Raw genomic sequence first — 22,004 nt, 5'->3', positions numbered from 1 at the left:
TGGATCGTCTCGAATCGTTGGAGTTTCCAATACTGCTCGATTATGTCGACACTACTCCAAATGCCAACCTTCATGACGCGCCAATTCCATCATCAAACTAGATTTGTTAAAACTCTTGTGTAAATAAATAAGGTATAAAATATGGCATACATACTCGTAATATTTTAATTTCAGTGTCTGAGTTTCCTCATCGTTCTCGTCACTGAAAAACTTGACGTTAATTTTCTTTGCTATGATTTGAGTTCTCATGAAATCTTGTTTTGCCGCCAAACAAAGTCTCAAGTCTGTTCTAAGATAAGAGAAGCCTTTTCTCGACGTGACATACTGCCATATGTTTCCACTTACGTGATATGCTATTTAGTACTACAATCTTTGTAAATTTGTATAATATAGTTATATATAGTTAAGTATAATATAGTTAAGTTTCACCAAAGTGTACCTATTATCGTTATAAATTATAAATACCTGTAATTCAAGCATTAAATTACGACTGCAGCGCCTGCAATGTCTCCTTCTGCTTCTTTTATTTTGGCTAAGCGATGAGTAAGTCTTGCTCTTTCCACTTCCACGCATATCTTTGTAAAAAAATTTCTTATTTAGTGTAAATCATACAGAAATATTATAATTAGCGTACATTAATTAGTAAAATCTGGAACTGTTCAGTAAACTCTTATTGGATAATCAAAAATATGTTAAAGCAAACCTTTCAAAGTGGAATTAATCACACAGATGTTTTAATACTTAATTATAACTAAATCAAGATTTACTATAAAACTTCTATGTTTTACCCCAATATAGTGGTGAAAATATATTTAACTTTCCTTCTGTAACCGAACGAAGAGTTTCTATCAGTTTCACCATAGTTTCTTTGTTAGGCATTTTGTCTATATAAGTACAACATTCTTGAACCATCTTTGTAACAGCCTGTTTAAGTTGAGAGCGCCTCTTTGATAATAAAATTATGTGTTCATTAAGCGCTGACCAATTTTTTGCCTCTAAACAGATCTCAACTATGGCTACAAGAAGTCTAGACGTTGACACCATGTCGGCGCCCTATATAAAAGAGCTTAAGAATAAAATTATGTATATATATATACAGGGTGTTCGAAAATTCAACCGACAAACATTTAATAACAATGTAAAACCTAACCTAACCCTTGTTTATGCAGTTAAACTTTTAATACAATTACAGTTGTTATTAATATAAGTATAAAATGCCTGGCTGCGCAGCACCCAACTGCTATAATTCATCACAAAAAAAAATTCAAAATGTGTACTTCCACTAAAAGACCCAAAAAGGTGTGCAGTTTGGGTTGAAAATATGAAACAAAAAAATTGGACACCAAACAAACATTCGATGCTATGTAAAGTAACAATTAAAATGGAATTCTTTATTTTTAGTCTATTTACATTATATAATAATAATTATATTCAATTTTTAATTAAAGGTTCACTTTGCACCAGAAGCTTGGGAACAAAATCGAGCTGATGGATTGTTAAAGCTTAAAAATAATGCTGTTATCCGACATTATTTGCTACTTCTGATGGTAATATGCTTTTTCATGTATCAGTGGTTAAATAGAGATTAAAATTGCAACTTAAAATTATTTTGTTACCTAATTTGATTCTATCACATGAATTGAATTTGAAGCTATGCTGTAATTTTAGGAAAAAATTGCATTTTAAACATTATCAAAGTATATACAAGTGGATAAATGTTATTTTCTAATAAGTTACTTTTCAATTTCTTTTACTTAAACGTAAATTGATATTAATTTAAAAATTACTCTTGATAAGTTATTTTGCAGGATTAGTACATTACGTTTACGCAATACGGTTTTCTCTGCCTTGCTTCACGTTTATGACTATACGATAAACGTAAGAGCCTACGTTTTGTTTTTTGCCATTAAAGCACGTATGACAGTCGTAGTTGTGGACGTAAGTAACGCACAAGCTTTGGCGTATCCTGATCTGTCAGGTCGGGGACTACGACCGTCGTATATCGCTACGCCATGTTATGTGCTTTGGCCCTTAGGCTGGGGACATTTTATCGACTTTACATCGTTACTAAACTGTTTAATCGATGTCGAGCAGCAACAACAATTTCTTATCAACTAAACAATTTAATCGAGGACTATATTATTACAGAATGAGTGTATTCAGTTTTAACGAGCTTTTCGTGTTAATTGGGTTATATATTTGAAGTATAATATGTTTTTTGTCGCATATTATCAACAAACGCGCCGTTTGCTCTGATCACGACTGTGCGAGTACAATAGTTTTCTGCGGATTAGTCTTTCTTTATCTAATTGTAAAATGTGTTAATCACGTAATCCGGAAATTACTTTTTTAAAGGAAAAACTTGTTTTATTTTTTATTTTTTTGCATTGTGTAATACAATTCTTTATTTACAAATAAATGAACTAAAAATTAAAAGTACTAAATAAAGATACAAAATAAAAAATGTGGGAGATTACTGATTAAAATTAACGGAGATGACGGAGGATCTTTACAAGAAGATCGGCTTTTATACGACAAAATAACGTACGTATAATTTTTTTTCTTGAAATTGTACTTTACACGGAAAAAAAGGCTTGGTTGAGATAATAAAAAAAATGGTCGCCTCGACCAAGTGCCTTGATTATATATGCGCCAGCTGATATCTTGGTCACATATACCAACGGCACTTGTTTATACTGCCATAGTTGGAGCAACCATAGTACTTGGTTATACTGCCGTAGTTGGAGCAACCATAGTACTTGGTTGGACCATCCAAAAGAAATTGGTAACACACATCGGTGATTTCCCTTTCTTCCGTTCGTCTGCGACGACGGCGGCGATGGTGACGATGACGATGACGACGACGACGACGAAGATTCGCGCGGCCGCCGCCGTCGTCGCAGACGAACGGAAGAAAGGGAAGCACTCGTGTCAAAAGTCTTCGATTGCGGCGATGCAACCGGCGATCGCGGGACGGTAACCACGACGATGATGATGACGGTGACGATGACGGCGCGCTGGAAAACGTCGACGAGCCCCTCGGGGCTCGCGAGCGTCGCCGGGAATCCGGGACGTAGATTCTCCGCTGGCCGCCGCGCGTTGAAGGTTAGATTAGGTTGGTGAAGGACTTCGCGGGTCCGCCGGCAATTCCCGCCGCGCTCCTGTTCTCCAAGATACCTCACAACACCGCGGACACGCAGTTATCGGGACACGACCGAGAAACTCACTGCCGAAGGGTTTACTGCAATAGTACAGCAATACCAATTCGAAGCCATGGTACGGGGCGAGGGGGGATCTCAGCGGCGCGGGAATCCCCTCGCCCTGTACCGCGCGAGCACCTTGGCTTCGAATTAGCATTACTATATTACTTACCGTTCGCGTTTCACCGCGACCGATACCCGCACACGACGCCGATGAGAAAAATCGTCAACGACGACGCAACGACAGGTCGAACGACATCCGCGTAATGTCAGCCAGCACGTTCAGTCTTCGACTGCAGTGCAGCCATGCTGCCATGGCTTAATTCACCAAGAACTTGGTTAAACTAGCTACGATCATTGGTTTGTGAGAACTAATTTCTGGGTGACCAATCGGAATACAGTTTCTTGGTTACCTCAACCAATTGCGTTGATTATAAGCACCAATAGTTCCTACCAAATTTGAATTGTGAAACAAAATTAGTGTACATGGTTACGGCAACCAAGTCAAAGGTTGTAGTTACCAATATATACCCAGTAAACAATTTGTCAGCAAATTGTAACCAAATTGACACCAAATACGCGCAAAACTTGTCAACAAATTCGGTGCGATCTGTGTCTGCAATACGCTTGTGTTTTGCTAGCAAAGCTTGTGTACATGACTTGACACCAAATTGACGCCAAATATCGAGCAAAACAGGGCAGCAAAAGTTCAACGGCAAATTTGCGCCATATTGTGAACAAGGCTTGCCAACAAAAGCTCGACAGCAAAATTGGTGCCAAATTGCGAGCAAACCTTGACGAAAGAACTTGACGCCAAATTGACACCAAATACCGAGCAAATCTTGATGACACAGCTTGACGCCAAATTGCAGCAAGCCTTGTTACGTAGCCATTAATAAATACTAAAATATTTTTTTTTAGGAAAAATTAAAAGCATTAATTATAAAAAAGCATATAATTTGTTATTGATTTACAATAAATTATTTTATACATATGTTACATATGTTAAAAGAAATCTTTATATTTATAAAACATTATAAGACATTTATAAAATCTAACGGTGGCAATAAAATAATTAATTATATATTAATTACAGTAAATGTTATACAATGTGAATTTACTGACATATGCAAACATTTAACTTTGTGAACAGCACATACAATATTTGTAAACACTCGATCTTATATAATGCCTGGAACACATACTCCGTGCGCAGATAATGCATTGGCCGGTATAAGAAGGATTTATAGAATCTTACTGAAAACACGAGTATAATTTCTATGAAAATGCATCTAAAACAATATTCTTATAAGCCTAATACTACTAACTTTCCTTTCTTTAATCATACAATAATAACTACCGTGCATATTTAAACAACTAGTTCAAACTTGAAACACGATTTATTATTTGCAAGAATGCAAAATTGAAATAAACAAATGTTCACAATGTGCATAGTTCGTCGATTACGATGGAATAATGCAGTACTGTTGTCAGAAAGAAATAACAAAAGAATAATATACATCATTTAGGTGCAAGCAACCGAAGTGAATTTTGTAGTGTTTGATGTAATAGAAATTAATATACAGCAGAAAAAAACTGTTCAAACAAAACTTTTAAACCGTTTAAACAAAACTTTTAAACTATTCAAACAAAACTTTAAACTTTTACAGATAAAAAAATACACGATATTTCATCAACAGTTCCAAGATTATTTTGAGAAATATTTTAATCAAAGAAAGAATATGTAAAATTTTTAATATTGCAAGAATATAATAGTTATAAAACTAAAGCATTTCCCTTGTATTTTAAATTGTTTTAAATTGTTTCTATTTCAAACTAATATTACAATTTTGCCTTAATCAGATTCAAACGGCAAGTAGAATGAAACATTTTATTACATAATATTACATATTCTTTATACTCTTATAACTCTTCTTTAAGACTATAAGAGTATAACTCTTTATACTCTTATAACTCTTCTTTATAACTCTTATTTTCACGAAACATTTCGAATATTTTTATTCTCATCACTACACGCAGAAAATTTTTCTCGAATAATGTAGAATATTCATAATAAAATTTACTAGATTTGCTCGGCACCGGTAGGATATACGCGTATTCAACCGGAAATTAATATATGACAATAGAAAAGTAATAGTTTGATCAGATACATCTTGTAACCTGAAGGTAAATAAGTTTGCCATACTAACAAGGAAATATGAGAAAAGTAAAAAAAGTCCAAAAAGTCCCATACTAATATGTGTATATTCGACGTTGTAGCTTGAATTGCCAACTTCACAGATGTCTTGGATTGCGTGTTGTTTCTTAAGACAGTATAGGAAAAATATAATCCAGGGTGGTACCTAATATGAACTGCATAGAAATATTCGTTGCGTATCTGGCAATACCCTTAGGAAAATTTACTTAAAGTTTTTTAAAGTTATTTAAAGTATTTTAAAGTATTATAAAGTATACTAGCCGTAATAATAGTATACTAATAGTATAATAGTAGACTAATAGTATACTGACAGCCGAGCGTAAAGTTTTCTTTAAGTTATTAACCTCAATAAAAACTTTATAAGCAAGTCGCAAATATACTTTAAATTTACTTTTAACAAACGTAATACTTATAAATATACTTTAACTTTACTTTTTATAAAGGTAATACTTAAAGCTGATTTTAACTTATGCGTGTTGTTTCAACAGTATACTTAAAAAGACAAGTTCCCTGTTTCACCACACTTGCACCACACGAGACATTAAGAAATATTATATCATATATCCAATTCAAAATTTTATTACTCTTTTTAAACTGAATTTGTTTCTTAAGATGATTTTTGGAAAATTATATATTTGCGCTGGTTATGACATATGTAGACTATATATAACACTTACATCAAATTAAGAAGTAGTCTACCACGTAAGGCAGTTGACTCACGATCCAGAGGTCCCGAGTTCGAATCCCACCAAGGTAAGTGTGTTTTTCAAATACGAGAAAATATTTATAATCATAAACTGCATCTTAAGAAACAAATTTAGTTATAAAATAGTAATAAAATTTCGAAATAAATAATTTTTTTTTATTCCGGGTGAATATCGGAAATCAGTGTCCTCTAGTATTAAGAGGACTGCAATCTTAAGTTTAGTGTCTCATTGTTAGAGGATATTCCTCTAGATTTTAAAATATTTTCTTGAGACCGTATTTCAGAGGAAAATCCTCTAAAATCAAGCGAGAGCCACTAAATGACAGAATATTTTTTTTTTGGGTGATTAATAGTAATTGCATGAGTTAACTTAAAGTAACCTTTAAAGTATATTATAGAAATACTTAAAGTTTGGTTCGAAATAACTTCTAGTTTATCAATAGTTTATCAATAGTTTATCAATAGTAATTTCTTTGGTAAACTTTCTAGTTTATTTTAAGTTTTTTTAAGTAAATTTTCCTAAGGGTAGTCTATGTTCTTCATAGAAATGCGATAGTAAACACGATCGTGGACGACGGAAGGCGCGCGGCGCGAGCGGCAACGCGGGCTCGCGCGGCGAGAGGGTTCGGCTCGCGCCCGCTACGCGACGCATCGCCGGTATATTCTCGCGTGATTAAAATTCAACATCGACCTCTATATCTAGGGCAGCTCGGCAGGGTTTCTACAGCGTTCTCAAGTTTGCTCGTGGCGGACAGCTGACCGCCACAGCCTATAACGGCAACTTATGTTTTTGCATGACTGTCTACATTCCGTTGCTAGTCCAGGACTCTCGAAATAGCCTTGCGCTGGCCTTCGCATCAGCGCTTTCGGTCATCCCGGAGTTGAAATGGAAATTTTTAAGCGTACGGCGCAACTTGAACAGAAATAACGCAACACCTACCTACAGCGCGACGCCTATACCACATATCATCTCGTCTTGCCAAAAATCTAATAATGGTATCATAATAAAAATACACATGGATGTATTTGGCATTTGACGCTCTTAAATTTGCGTTGGAAAAATTGTTATATTTGGCAAAAATAATAGGTGGGGGTGGGGTTAAATTAAAAAATGTGACAAATTTGAAAAATCTGATTACGCCATTGTAAAGAGCACAAAAAGCCATAAACCTTTTGTACCAAACTTTTTTTCATACGCCTTATATTTTCGAAGATATTCGCTAAAAACTATAAAATCCGTTATTTTCGAGGGGTTGTTTCAATCCCTAAACGTCGAGATAAGCCGCAAAAAAAATACGAGTCTAATATTTTTTGATGCTCAACAACATATCCAAAGCGCATCCAAATCGGTCTCGGACACCCCCGACCGTTCCCTTGTTAGTCTTCTTCAGAAACCTGATACATAAGAGATAATACATAAAAAATAATTAAAAAATAAAAAAAAATAAAATTGCTACAGATAAAAAGGATAGAGAACAAAGCCGCATACTTTGGACTGACTTGCCAGAAATGTAGCTAAGATCTACACTATGACATAGTATAGACCTTAGCCACAATTAATGTATATGTATACGAGTTGTCAAAAATAGAATGAAATAAGTCAAGTAATAAAATTGTTACTATTATCTATACTGTTGTTATTATTATCAAACGATATTATTTATTATTTGACAGTGTAAAATTGTAATGCATATATTAAAATTACATTAGGGCTAGAATATAAACCAGACCCACAAGAATGAGAGCAATTCCAAGATCTCAAGACGAGAATTAACCAGATCTTACAGGGCGGAATTAAGGAGTCTGGATTACTGATTGAAATCAAAGTAAGAAAAGAAAAGAAAAAAAAGAAAAGAAAAGAGAGGGGGGCCTCTGCTTTTGTCTACGAGATCAATTCTAGGGCTAGAATATAAACCAGAGCCACAAGAATGAGAGCAATTCCAGATCTTAAGACGAGAATTAACCTTGCAGAGCCCCTTGTACTACCACGATCAATGTCGATCTTCCAATATGGCGTCCCAAATGAGAATATCGGAAGGGCCCTGCTCGCTGGACCGGACTCCTCGCCTCAAACCTCCCTCACAAGCTCTCCTTTTCCTGGCGGTGAGCTCTCCTTGGGAAGTCGAATCTCGCTCGGTTGGTCTCCAGAATACGTGCCGCTTAGCTCAATCAGTTACGAAAGAAGGAAAACGTACTCGTCTCGTCCGAAGAAACGCAGCAAGAGCGGCTATGACACTGAACAAGAGCGAGGAAGGAGGTGGGGGCGCGTTGAAAGTGGCGACTCACGTGTCGCGCCATCTGAATGAAACGCCCTAAACATTGCTTGGTATTTGGCGTCAATTTGTTCTTAAGTTTTGTTACCAAAATTTGCTCAATATTTGGCATCAATTTGGCGTTAGGTTTAGTCAACAAACTTTAACAGCAATTTGGTGCCAATTTGTTATCAGGTCCCTTAGGAAAATTTACTTTAAAAAACTTAAAATAAACTAGAAAGTTTACCAAAGAAATTACTATTGATAAACTATTGATAAACTAGAAGTGATTTCGAACCAAACTTTAAGTATTTCTATAATATACTTTAAAGGTTACTTTAAGTTAACTCATGCAATTACTATTAATCACCCCAAAAAAAATATTCTGTCATTTAGTGGCTCCCACTTGATTTTAGAGGATTTTCCTCTGAAATACGGTCTCAAGAAGATATTTTAAAATCTAGAGGAATATCCTCTAACCATGAGACACTAGACTTAAGATTACAGTCCTCTTAATACTAGAGGACACTGATTTCCGATATTCACCCGGAATAAAAAAAAATTATTTATTTCGAAATTTTATTACTATTTTATAACTAAATTTGTTTCTTAAGATGCAGTCTATGATTATAAATATTTTCTCGTATTTGAAAAACACACTTACCTTGGTGGGATTCGAACTCGGGACCTCTGGATCGTGAGCCAACTGCCTTACGTGGTAGACTACTTCTTAATTTGATGTAAGTGTTATATATAGTCTACATATGTCATAACCAGCGCAAATATATAATTTTCCAAAAATCATCTTAAGAAACAAATTCAGTTTAAAAAGAGTAATAAAATTTTGAATTGGATATATGGTATAATATTTCTTAATGTCTCGTGTGGTGCAAGTGTGGTGAAAAAGGGAACTTGTCTTTTTAAGTATACTGTTGAAACAACACGCATAAGTTAAAATTAGCTTTAAGTATTACCTTTATAAAAAGTAAAGTTAAAGTATATTTATAAGTATTACGTTTGTTAAAAGTAAATTTAAAGTATATTTGCGACTTGCTTATAAAGTTTTTATTGAGGTTAATAACTTAAAGAAAACTTTACGCTCGGCTGTCAGTATACTATTAGTCTACTATTATACTATTAGTATACTATTATTACGGCTAGTATACTTTATAATACTTTAAAATACTTTAAGTAACTTTAAAAAATTTTAAGTAAATTTTCCTAAGGGGTAGTTGCTAAGCTTTGCTCGGTATTTGGCGTCAATTTGTTCTCAAGCTTTGTCACCAAAATTTGTTCAATATTTGGCATTAATTTGGTGTTAGGTTTTGTCAACTAATTTTAGCGGCAATTTGATGCCAATTTGTTATCAGGTACTACTAAGCTTTGCTCGATATTTGGTATCAATTTGGCGTCAATTGTGTACGCATGTTTTGATACGTATTTGCTAGCAGTTTGTCGACAACATTTAATAAAACAAATTTTGATGCAAATTTGTACCATTTCTGAAACCAAAATTTGTAGCAAGTATTTGGCATTATTTTTTCGAACAGATTTGGCTATCTGGGTATGTAACCAAGAAAAACTTGGTAAATTCAACAAAGCCTTTTTTTCCGTGTAGCACTAATTGAAACCTTTCTAAATTTATGTTCTTCTGCTTACAAGTACGCAACTTTCTATTAAATCATAATTTCTGGGATGGCAAGGTACTTTTATAAATAACAAATATTAGCCAATAGGATTATTGATTATTTAGAAATATGTTTTATTATTATAATTATATATAGTTTTATTAATATAAAAATAATATGTATACGGTAATGAAATCATTAATCATTTATGAAATATTAAAAAAGTGTAAACCAAAATTAAGATGTATAATTTGTTACATAAAAATAATAAAAACATTATTATCTTTAATATAATAACATGGTACAATCTTTAATATTAATAAAGCAGATATATATAATATATCTAATATTATATATATTGAATATTTAATATAACAATGATTAATTTTTTCACGTTAATAATATTAAAAATAATAATAATATAAATATACTAAAGGTATTAAAAACAATTAAGAGTAATTTAAGAAATTAGTAATAATAAACAGCTTACTTAGAACTAAAAATAAAGAGAGATGTTCAGAGCAAGAGACATTAAACGAATTATTCTGGGACTCATTAATTATATACAGCTTTTTGTTTCATAGATTCCGAAATTACTCGATGATCTGTACTTACATTTAGTTTTACAAGTACAGCGATAGAAAAGTAAACTAGTAGTAAAGGGCACGTCATACAAAGTTTAAATCTAATGATGTAAACAAATGTTTATAGATTGATTGACAGTTCTGTTTTTATAATAACAACTTTATAATGATAACATCAAAATCATAAAATAACATCTATATTTATTAATGCAAAAAAGATCTTTGGTTTATCTTTGCGATTTTATTACAAATTGAGTTAAAATGTAAAAAATTAATGCACGGTCTTATATGCAAATATACTTTGACAAATTTAAAAAAAATAATATAATCTGCGCATATTATAGATATATGTTAATTTTGTACACGCATTATATTTTAACTTTTGTACGAATTCATACTTATATAATCGAATTTCTTTCTAAAATTACAGTTATTGTCTAAACTTATGAATTATATCCGTATCAAATTTAATTTTTACCAACTATATTTTAAACATATAGACGTATTCCCTTTACATTACAACACTTTTGTAATCAGCATGACAACTTTTTACGAAATTTTATATATTCTATATTAAAAGATACATACAACATATTATTTCAAAATATGTCTTAGAATAATATATATTCATGAATGTCTCTCACACTGACTATTTATTGAGACATGCAGTAATGATATAAAATGTTATCTCCAATGAAATTAGAGATACGTCTCACTATATTATAAACCATTAATTTAGCACAAGATTTTTAAAATAATTTTGCTGATTTGTAATTTCGCACAAGCGTGCCTTTATTTTTTGTTTAACAGTCAATACTTTCACATTAACGTAATTTGTAATTTTGTTCAGAACTTTATTTAACTGAAACAAATAACTCTAATGTTCACCAGCAATAAAAAATTATAAATTTACTATTAAAATCTAACAAGATATTATTATATTATATCGAGCCATTATAATATAATGTTAATTATATAGGGTAAAACGGGGTAATACGCCTCGACAGGGAATATGCTCCATCATAAATGTAAAACAAATGACAACTCGTTCAAATGATCTGTCTATGGTCTATCCGTCCGGTCGATGACATCAGTGTGACATCCTATACCGGCTCATAGAAACGGCACGCTCCGCGTGTTTAGTTTAGAAAAAAAAATTAAAAAAGTTGAAAATTTTCGTGAAGAAAAGGAACTTGGTAAGTTTATTTATGTGTACTTGAGCATATGAAAGTGTATGATTATACCAGATTTGATTGTTTCGTATTAATACTATGAAATATAATCTCCAAAATGCAATCACTGTTTGTCATTAGTTTTACATTGGTTTAGTACCTATTTTATTGAGGCATATTTATCTTGAAAATTTTTAAAACTCCCCCTTTTTGTAGGGGAAAATTCGCTCCGATTATATGAATTGTTTATTTATTTCTTTTTAACAGATTATGAGAAAAACTTATAAAAGAAGAAGTCCACCAGAGCTTCATGGACTGAAGCTCTCGAAAATCCCATGGCTAAGATGAGGAATAAAGAATTGAGTGTCAATATAGAGTCAGCAGAGAATATAGCATCCCACCAAGAATACTCAAACATTTAATATTAGGAAAAGGAAAGATCTTCTAGGGAGAGCTCGAGAGCTATGTAGGACAAGAAAATAAAAATAATTATTTTTTAGTCTATTTTTGTACTAGTCCACCTGGGGCGTTTTTGACTGAGCTGCCGAGGAATTTGCCCTTTTTCAGAGTTTTTAAAAATTGTTTTCATACCTAGATTATTAATTATAATGAAACATTTGTGCAATTTTTACTTACCAAATTAATGGCTGTATTTGATTACCAAAGCAAATAAAAATATTTGATTATAAATGTGTTTTATTTTACAAAAACAAAATGTGGGGCGTATTACACCGTTTTATCCTAGGTCACGTACAAAGATAAATATTTAGAAAAATAAGAAAAATGTATAAAATCTAGTGTAATGTATAAGTACCTCTCTTTTTAGTTTTTGTGAAATGTCCAACTTGGAATAGTCAACCTTAACAGTTTTTTCCACAAATGTTTGATTCCAATAATCTTCCACAAATTCAAGTATCTAGAAATGGATTATTTTAACATTAATCATAAATAAGAGTCGTTATTATTTCGAAGTATATAAGCTTGACGGAATTAGTTTTGGCTTTCAGCACAATTATGGCATACGATATAATTAAAAAATCTGTTATTAAATAAGTAAGTTTTATAATAAAGTACTATAAAATGGGATAGTTTTTGGATTATAATTATAAAGTTTACCTTATCGAGTTGCTTTTTAGAATGCGCATGGTTAATAATATTAATTAATACTATATTCACATTGACTTCATCGCTGTTAAATCAAACGACAAGTTTGTAATCAGTATATATTATAAACATTTACAATACATTATTTACAATACGTGCGTACATCATAAAGAAATATGTTTTTATTTAAAAAAAGCTTTTATTACCTTAGTATTATTTTATCAAAATTTTTTAATATATATTTTAGTACTTCATTATCCATTACATGCTTTGCAATAGTAATAAGATAACTGTTCACAAGTTCATTGCGATGCATTCTTATATACTTGCAGCTTGGCACTTTTAAATCGCATATTTTCAATTTATTGACTATTATGTTTAAGTAATCGATGATGATATAAGGAGACGCAGGGCAAGATAAATATTCCAAAAGTTTACTATCTGCTTTGTTCATCCACGTATCAAATACATCCCGCCTAATATCGTAACTATTCGCTAAACCATTACAATATGCCCATTTCTTCCATTCTGGCCGGAGTCTACACAATATGGAGAAAGAATAATAAAATGTAAAAAATTTGTACTTTATGGCACTTGTATCGAATTCATTATATTATATTGTAATGTCATCGTAAATATACGAAAATATGATTATAAAATTATTAAGAATGTTTTACGGTTTAATATCATCCAAATGCTGTTTCAATTTAGAAGTGGCAAAATGTTTGCAAGTGGAGTCACCAAGGACACATGCCCATTTCGCAGCTTCTTGCCGTAAACATTTAATAAAATCATCAGATTTTTCATCAGATTTCTCAGTATATGTTATATGCTTAAGAAGCTCTTGCAAGATGTCTCGCAAGTGTTCCTAAAAATCATGAAGTAATTAATTTGTAAATGAGTCTAATAACGGTAGTCGAACATAATGTTATATTTCCGTAACATACTTGTATATACATAAATAAAATATGCAATAATTTTTTTGTATTTTTATATAAATTATATCTTTATATACGTTGCAGAAATGATTATCACACCCCGAGAAAAATATTGTCGTATCTAAAAAATTCACTATTTTTAGGAGGAGTAAAGAACAAAAATTAAGTTTTTTTTTTAATTGTGAGATAACTATAACGCAATTATAATTACGATATTCTATGTATAGAAACTTATATTGTTTCTTGAAGAGATTTGCTGTGATTTATGTTTCAATTTTCTTATCACACTATATTCATCCAGGTTAATACAAGAAACCGCAACATAACTGGTTTAAAAGAATAACAATTAATATTTCTGCCCCTTGCAGCAGATTTTGCCTAGGTTGGTGACATTATTATAATACGCAGATAACATTTTAGACATACTCTTTATGGGTTGACTCAAAATAAAAATGTTTTGAATTGTGACAGTATTCTTTTCAGAGGGCGGTATGCAGATTTACTTTATAATACGTTATTAGCATTGTATATGTGTGTATGAAATGTGTATAATATTTAACGTTGAAATAAAGCTGACATTTGTATTTATATTCTTTTGAAACTGGTATTATATAAAGACAGTATAATAAAATTTTCTATTTATTTACATGTATTTAATTATTACTATATATTTAATTTTTTAAGAAATATGTAAATTAATTGTATAAAATCTCTTATTATTTTGTAACAAATAATAAAAATGTAGTGTAATGCTTAAAAATTTTTTTCTTGCAATTTTTGTTATTGTGTACCTTCATGTGTGCACTTGTCTCAAACAAGAAGAAACTAGACATATATTCAAGAACTTTAAACATAAGATACCATGCCACATAGTCAGTCTCTCGTTGTAGATATTTCGTTAGTTCCAAAAAAGTGGACAAGGGAAGTTGACTATGCATCAGAAAATAAAATGCATCATCGATAATTTGAGCACGATTAAGCACATGTATCTTTGTATATTCGTCAGATGTCAAATAATGAACAATCCGGCCCCAATATATAGCATCGTAATTGACACGATAATATCCTAAAATGAATAAAATAAATTTTAGTTACTATAATTATACACAAGTAACACAATGTAATAAAAATGTTTACACAATGTAATAAAGATGTTAATATCTTTAATGTGGTATAATATTAGAATAAATGGTCTTTATTTTAATTAGAAATGCGTATCTATATTTTAAATTATTAACTAAAACACTATATGTTATTATTATTATTTTTAAACACAATGTTGACTTAAATTGTGCTTCCAGAACTTTAAGCTAAATTTGCTTATACAAGGAAATAATCCGAGAAAGACAAAGAAAACAAATTTAATTATTATATTTACCTGTTTGTTGTATGTTGATTATCATCCATCTACTTACATTTGAAGAAAGTTTAATGCCAGTAGTATATATCCATAGCGGAGATACACTCACGTATGGTGTTGTGAATACCTCATAAGGGGAAGTGTCATTAAAATTACAACGATCTTGTGTAGTATATGTTACAGGTATATTCACCGTCTCATTTTGTACATTATTATTCAAGATTTTCACGTTTACGAGATCAAATTTCGTCACGTTTAGCACAGGATAATACTTTAGTTGTGTCCAAGTATTCATCTTATCTGTTACATTAATTTTGTAGGTACTATTTGAATTATTTAGAGCGATTTGCATGGCGGTCCACAAATCATCGAAATTTGACGAGCTTAAAACAAAAAACACAATAATAATATAATTATAAGATAAAATGGTATATAAATAAAGAAATAAAATACAAGGGTTGGTACGAAAGTAATGCCTCCTAATTTTTTTTCTTTCTAATCTGGCACCATGGAATATTTTGTATTTCATTAAGTTTTGTTATGTCTCTAGTTGCACTATGTTGAGTAGTGTATGATTATTTACGTGAGAGTGTCACACAAGCAATTCGAATTGGTGGTGTGTGTTTCAGATATGCGTAATAAACAAGGGCGGTGATTGAATATCTTACCGTGAAAGAAGAAGTAAGTACCAATGGCTGCGTTCAGCGGAGGAAGCAGCTCAATGATTCTTTATTACGATTGGTTTCTACACTTAGGTCTTTAAAAATTACTTTAAAAATTACTGATCGCTGCTTTTTCTGCTAAACGCAGCCATTGAAATTCATTCGCGTCTAAGAAATATTTATGATAACACTATTTCTGAAATACGAATGGATTTGAATAGGACTCACTTCTTCCACGATAAGAAATTCAATCACCGCCCTTGTCTGTTAAGTGTATTTAAAACACACACCAATTTGAACTGTTTGTGACACTTTTTTTTACGGTAGAAGGAGAAAATGCCTATTGCATGTAGCCTCGAGGTTCCCTAAGATGGTAGTCAGAGAGATCTTACACATGCCGCATATCCCGGGGGCCAGCCATCCAAGGTTATCGTGTGACACACTAATGTAACTGATTACAACACCACTCAACTCATGCAACTAATGCAACTTCAAGTAACAACTCAGTGAAAAATTTTCTATATAGCACCGGGTTCCAAAGAAAAAAATTAAAAAGCATTACTTTTGTACCGACCCTTGCACAAGCAAAATAAAAAAAAATTGAAGAGAGAACATTAAAATTGAAAAATGTGGAAAGCGAGAAAAATAAAAAAAAAACAAAACAAAAAGAAATAAAATAATTGAACAAGTAATAAGCAGTGTTACATAACAACACAAAGAAAGATTAAAATGTAAATAATATAATATCGGAAAAATTACATAGATCGGACGAACAAGAAAACAGTATATATGTATGAAAATAGAAAGGCATAATATTTACAAAGAAAGAGAAAAAAGTAAACAAAGAGATAAAAATGTATTGCAATGAGAAGAAGTATTTATATAAGATAATAATATAAATATAGGTAAGTGTCGAGGAAAGATGTCATAATGTTTTCTAGTCGTTAACGTGAAATGAGATTGTTTATATAACGAGTGACACATGCAAACTTTTCCAATTTTATCGTGTTAAATCAGAAGAATCTGAAAAGATCTGTTCAAACCAAGTAATAAGTAGGCTTTTTATAATATTGTACTCTTCTTTGAGACTTTTCATAATTTCTTTTTATTAAAAATGAATTTATTTAACATATTTTGAAATCATGTAAAATGGCTGTCTTATGACCCGATAGCTATTTCTTCTATGATGTCAGTGTGACGAGAGTCAGAGAGGTAGTACTCGTCTCTTCTCCTCGTCAATAAAATAAAATGCCACTTTAAGAAAAATATATTAGCTTGACGGACTATTTTATTTACACGAATAAAATGACGTACAATTTTTGTATTCTTATATTAGGTTTTAATTTTTTAAAATATCGTGAATGCTATTTTCCCCTCTTTTACTTTAAATAAAAAACAGTGACATAGACTAAGAGCTTTCTGATAATTAATGCAGCTCAAAATAAATGCAAAAATGATAAGTATAATGGCACCAATTGACTAACAGGAAAAGAAAAATATTACTATTAAATAATACACAAAATAAATAACGATTTTGGAATAAAGAAAAGAATTGTATAAAGAAATAAAACAAAATAAAATTATATATTTTATGTTTCAATTATAACACTTATTTAAATTTTTGTATGTAGAAAGTAATCACATACTTACCTTTTATATTCTCGATCATTAAGAAATATCTTGATACCATTCCAAAAAACGTCATAACCCAATACATGTTGCAACATATGTAATATAGCTGGTGCTGCTACGATGATACATGTCATAAAAAAATGTGATAAAATATATTTTTATATGTATATATTTAATATAAAAGTATATATATTTTAAAATAAAGTTAATATTCATATATACACACTGCTAAAAAAAATTTGCCAATTTTGACTGCCGGTCACTTCGCGAAAAATTATCGTAGACGAATAATTTTTTTTTAAATTAAAGCTTGAAGTCTCTACTTTAAGAATGTATCTTCATTTTTTGCATGCGATGCACCCCTAACCCTGTAACCCCTGAAATCTGAGGACATGTTTGGCATACTGAAAATTACAAAGTTTGACGGAATGCACGGATGTGGAAAAATTTCTTTCGGGGACGCCGTTTGCATCGTCATAAAATTCGAATCTTTCACTTCAATTTAAAAAAAAGCGAAGTCGCTACGATTTTTTTTCGCAAAGTTACAGCTCTTCAAAATTACCGTTGTTTTTTGGCTTTTGGACCAAGTACCGGCCGGCGGGTTTAATGACTGCAAGCTATAGTAGAGCAATAGCAAAAGTGTTTGTTGACACACACGCGCGCACACGCGTGCACAGAAGAAAGGGTTTGGAGTCAATAATTATTGTGGAGATAAGGACGAAGTCCTTATCTCAAAGACCAAAAAACAACGATAATTTTGAAGGGCTGTAACTTTGCGGAAAAAAATCGTAGCAACTTTGCTTCTTTTTTTTAATTGAAGTATAAGATTTGAATTTTATGATGATGCAAACGGCGTCCCCGAAAGAAATTTTTCCACCTTCGTGCATTCCGTCAAACTTTGCAATTTTCAAGTATGCCAAACATGCCCTCAGATTTCAGGGGTTACGGGGTTATGAATGTATCGTATGCAAAAAATGGAGATACATTTTTAAAGTAGAGACTTCAAGCTTCAATTTAAAAAAAAAATCATTTGTCTACGACAATTTTTCGCGAAGTGACCGGCAGTCAAAATTAGCCAATTTTCGGCAAATTTTTTTCTATGCCATAATTTTTTTGAGCAGTGTATTTATGTGTGTGTATATATATATATATATATATATACATACATACATACATAAATACATACATACATACATGCATACATACATACATACATATGTATATTGCAATTGAGATAAATTCACAAAAATACTTAATTTCTTCAATAAAAATAAATTATAATTCGTATTATGAGAATATGTTTCCTTTCATTTTGATAGCAAAATTAATTTATTACAATGTAAAGAGACAAATTTGTCTATAATGGTTACGAAACGGCAGATTCTATTCAATTTATGCAGACAATCTAACTTTATCTTTTATTAGCAAATTCTGTTATATATTTCTTTGCATTTTCTCGAGAAAGTACTAGACACTTTCAAAATCGATTTTTTAATTTTCCCATGTAATTTATTTAACAGAATTTGCAGACAATTTTTTAATTACACTTGTAAATTTTACCTTTGATGTAACAGGAAAAGGATAAAGGTGAATTTATTGCAGCACTGTTGGCCTCTGACATAAGAGGCTTCATTATGGAATGAGTATCCAAACGGAGAGATTCTTGATGGATCTGGACTACAAACAGATCCCATATTCGGAATTCTGGATAAATCTGAAAGCGAAAATTTTGATACGATTAATTTTGATGGCTGGATATTAAATCAGAGAATATATGTATACTTGCATTGTGAATTTCAAATTAAAATAGAATCTTTAAGTTTTATATAATGTTTTCTTAATGACCACTTAATAACCACTTATTTTCTACAATATTATCGCAAAAGTGCCTTTATTTTGAAAAATAAAATAAATTTTTTAATTTCTTTACTTGATAAGTAGAACATAACAGAAATGTATCAACAATGAAATTATTTGCAATATAGCCTTTGCTGTCTGTTTTGTATATTATTATATTGTTCTAATAAGAATAACTATGTGGAAAAGCAATTTGGTAATTATTTACTTTAGAGCAATTCTTTATACTTTAGATGTTTTAACATTCTAAAAAGTCAAATAATGTGCGATCTAGGTTTAAAACATATAAAAGCGATTGCAATTTCTCATGAAATTGTTTTTAGGAAAAAAGTTTTAAACAAAAGTTTCTCGTTTTCCAGTTTATCTTTCAAGAAGGAATAAATAGGGATTAATCTTAACATAGATTGAAAGGTCCTTGGAATCTGTAAAATTGGAGACTAAAACGATTAAAATTGATAGCCTAATTCTCACGGAATATTATAAGGTGCCCTGTAGAACATAAAACTCATAACAACATTATAATGCCATCATCATGACTTTATTTTCATTTAAAAGTTATATGAATGCCACATCAACATCACTTTGATGTCATCACCCCGTGTTCTGCATGGTGTGTTAATAAGCTTTACATGGCTCACATAATGTTAAGCGGTACCAATAGAAACAATTATGTAAGTAAAACAATACGAAATAATTAAAAAAACCTTGTTGATGACATCTGCTGCATACAGAGTAAGAATTCCTTCCTTCATCCATAAATGAGACTTCGAGGAAAAGCTGACGAAATAATTAAAGCATTGATGTGCTTCCGCACGTGCTACTAATCGCGCCACATCTATTTTGCGCATAACAGAATCTAATTTTTCATCATAGATTAGAGCTGTTTCTCTAAAAATAATTTTCAAATATAATTATAAAAACACCTTATAAAAATGTAGTCCAAGTACATAAATAACATTAAAGGTATAAACATTATTAAATAAAAAACTAACTGTTCAAAAATAGGTATAAAATTAATTTAATTATAGCCAAGAATTACTAACAATAAGTATAAATTTAAATCTAAAGAATCTAATTTAAAATCGAATCTAAACAATTTTTAAGATATTATATACATATGTCTAATAGATAGTATATTATTTTATTTTTCTACGACTGTATTGTAATTCTATATGCAGATTTTAAATTATATAAAGCAAACTTATAATCAGAGAAAATATAGAAATGTAATCGCATTTAATTCAAAAGTCAAAAGATTATTATGTACATGCTTGCGCGCCAATCACTCTCATTCCTCGACGTTTCAATTAACCATTGTGTATTTATTGTTAATATATAATATCTGAAGAAAGATAAATATCTTGTAACAATTAAATAATTTAAGGTTCAATAGATTAAAAGCGAAAAGAGTAAATTGGACTTATCCAAGTAGTTATTGTTAAATATATATTGTTGTCTAAATAATTATTATCAATAGTGTCAAATGTTTTGAATTGTAAAGAGATTATTTTTAATGCGCAGACAAAGAATGATTTAAAACGTAAGTTGTTATTAATTATATAAATATGAACGCAATTTGGGATTTATATGCCACGCTTATAATTTTCTCGTCGATGTGGTAAAAACAATGTTGAAAATCTGGAACTATTACTAGTAAATCTATTTGTTATTATTATATTGTTATTATTATATAAATTTTAAATATATCTTTTTCATCATTCCTCATCATTATACAGACTGGTAGTAAAAGACATTTCTAAGATGTAACGCCGACGTGATAACTCAAATATCTTATAATTCGTTATGTTAGAAATAGTATCTTTCTTTCTGAATAAAGTTTTTAATTTACAAAAAGTATTTGTTTTACTAATTACATGTATTTACCTATAAAAAACAAAACCCAACTTATTCATGACCTCTTGAGGAAAGTCCGGTATTGCGACATGGTTTACTTTTGCAAGCCCCTCGCAACGTCTCCATTGAGATTCCAAATAGTGTGTTAAATCTTCAATAACCATGTTTGCATATCTCAAATGTAATGCTTTTTGTGGTCTGAATTGAAGATTGATTGTTTCATTGTTTGTGACAGGAATAACAGGAAAATCAGATACCACAATTGCAACGAGATAAGGTGGAATTGAAGGAGTTTCATCGAAGTGCGTCCACGTTAGGTCATTGCTCCTAATTGTCATTAGTACTGGCATATTCGACAAAACTGTTTGTTTGCTAAGATGCTTTATTGTAGAAATGTTAAGGGGGCTTTATACGTCTATTTTGGTGAAAAATTCGATTTTCTAAAAACACCATTTTCGTGAACTATATATATGTAGAATTAGTGTACAAACACTTTTCGTTTTTCGATCTGGTTGACACGATTTTGGAGAAACTATTTAACCGATTGGGCTGAAATTTACAGGGATTGTTCAGCACATATGTAGTTTCAGCCCGTACTAGAATCATAAATTTTTAATTATTTTTAACCCTTTTTTTTAACAATTTTAGTTGCAAAAAAAGGGTCGAGATATTCAAAAGTCCGCCATTTTGTTTCTTTTTACCCAAAATGTTTAATTCTAGTACCGGCTATAGCCACTTACTTATATTTTAATATTCCGTTTGAATTTTTTGTTTCAGACGTTTCTAACTCGAGATATCATGTCAACCAGATTTCTATGGGGTACCCTTACAGTTGCC

At 31.0% G+C, this 22,004-nt stretch overlaps 1 protein-coding gene across 1 annotated transcript; it reads right to left on the bottom strand.

Annotated features, from left to right (window-relative positions):
- Positions 1 to 8: 8 nt before the first annotated feature.
- LOC139782548 (aminopeptidase N-like) lies at positions 9 to 20,125 on the bottom strand. The gene is made up of 11 exons (XM_071721569.1): positions 20,018 to 20,125; positions 19,017 to 19,170; positions 17,475 to 17,571; positions 15,181 to 15,545; positions 14,594 to 14,868; positions 13,542 to 13,732; positions 13,071 to 13,403; positions 12,877 to 12,949; positions 12,575 to 12,676; positions 155 to 202; positions 9 to 68 (listed from the first exon to the last, which is right to left on the bottom strand). The coding sequence occupies exons 1-10, from the start codon at positions 20,063 to 20,065 to the stop codon at positions 200 to 202; spliced, it is 1,641 nt and encodes a 546-aa protein (XP_071577670.1). The 5' UTR covers positions 20,066 to 20,125; the 3' UTR covers positions 9 to 68; positions 155 to 199.
- Positions 20,126 to 22,004: the final 1,879 nt, after the last annotated feature.

This window comes from Temnothorax nylanderi, unplaced genomic scaffold (genome assembly GCF_030848795.1).
Source record: "Temnothorax nylanderi isolate EJ_2023f unplaced genomic scaffold, tnyl_v1.0 TNYL_tig0423_pilon, whole genome shotgun sequence".
In the NCBI taxonomy this organism is placed as follows: Eukaryota; Metazoa; Arthropoda; class Insecta; order Hymenoptera; family Formicidae; genus Temnothorax; species Temnothorax nylanderi.
The sequence above is the reverse complement of the archived record's forward strand: the minus strand, read 5'-3'. Positions and strand labels throughout refer to the sequence as shown.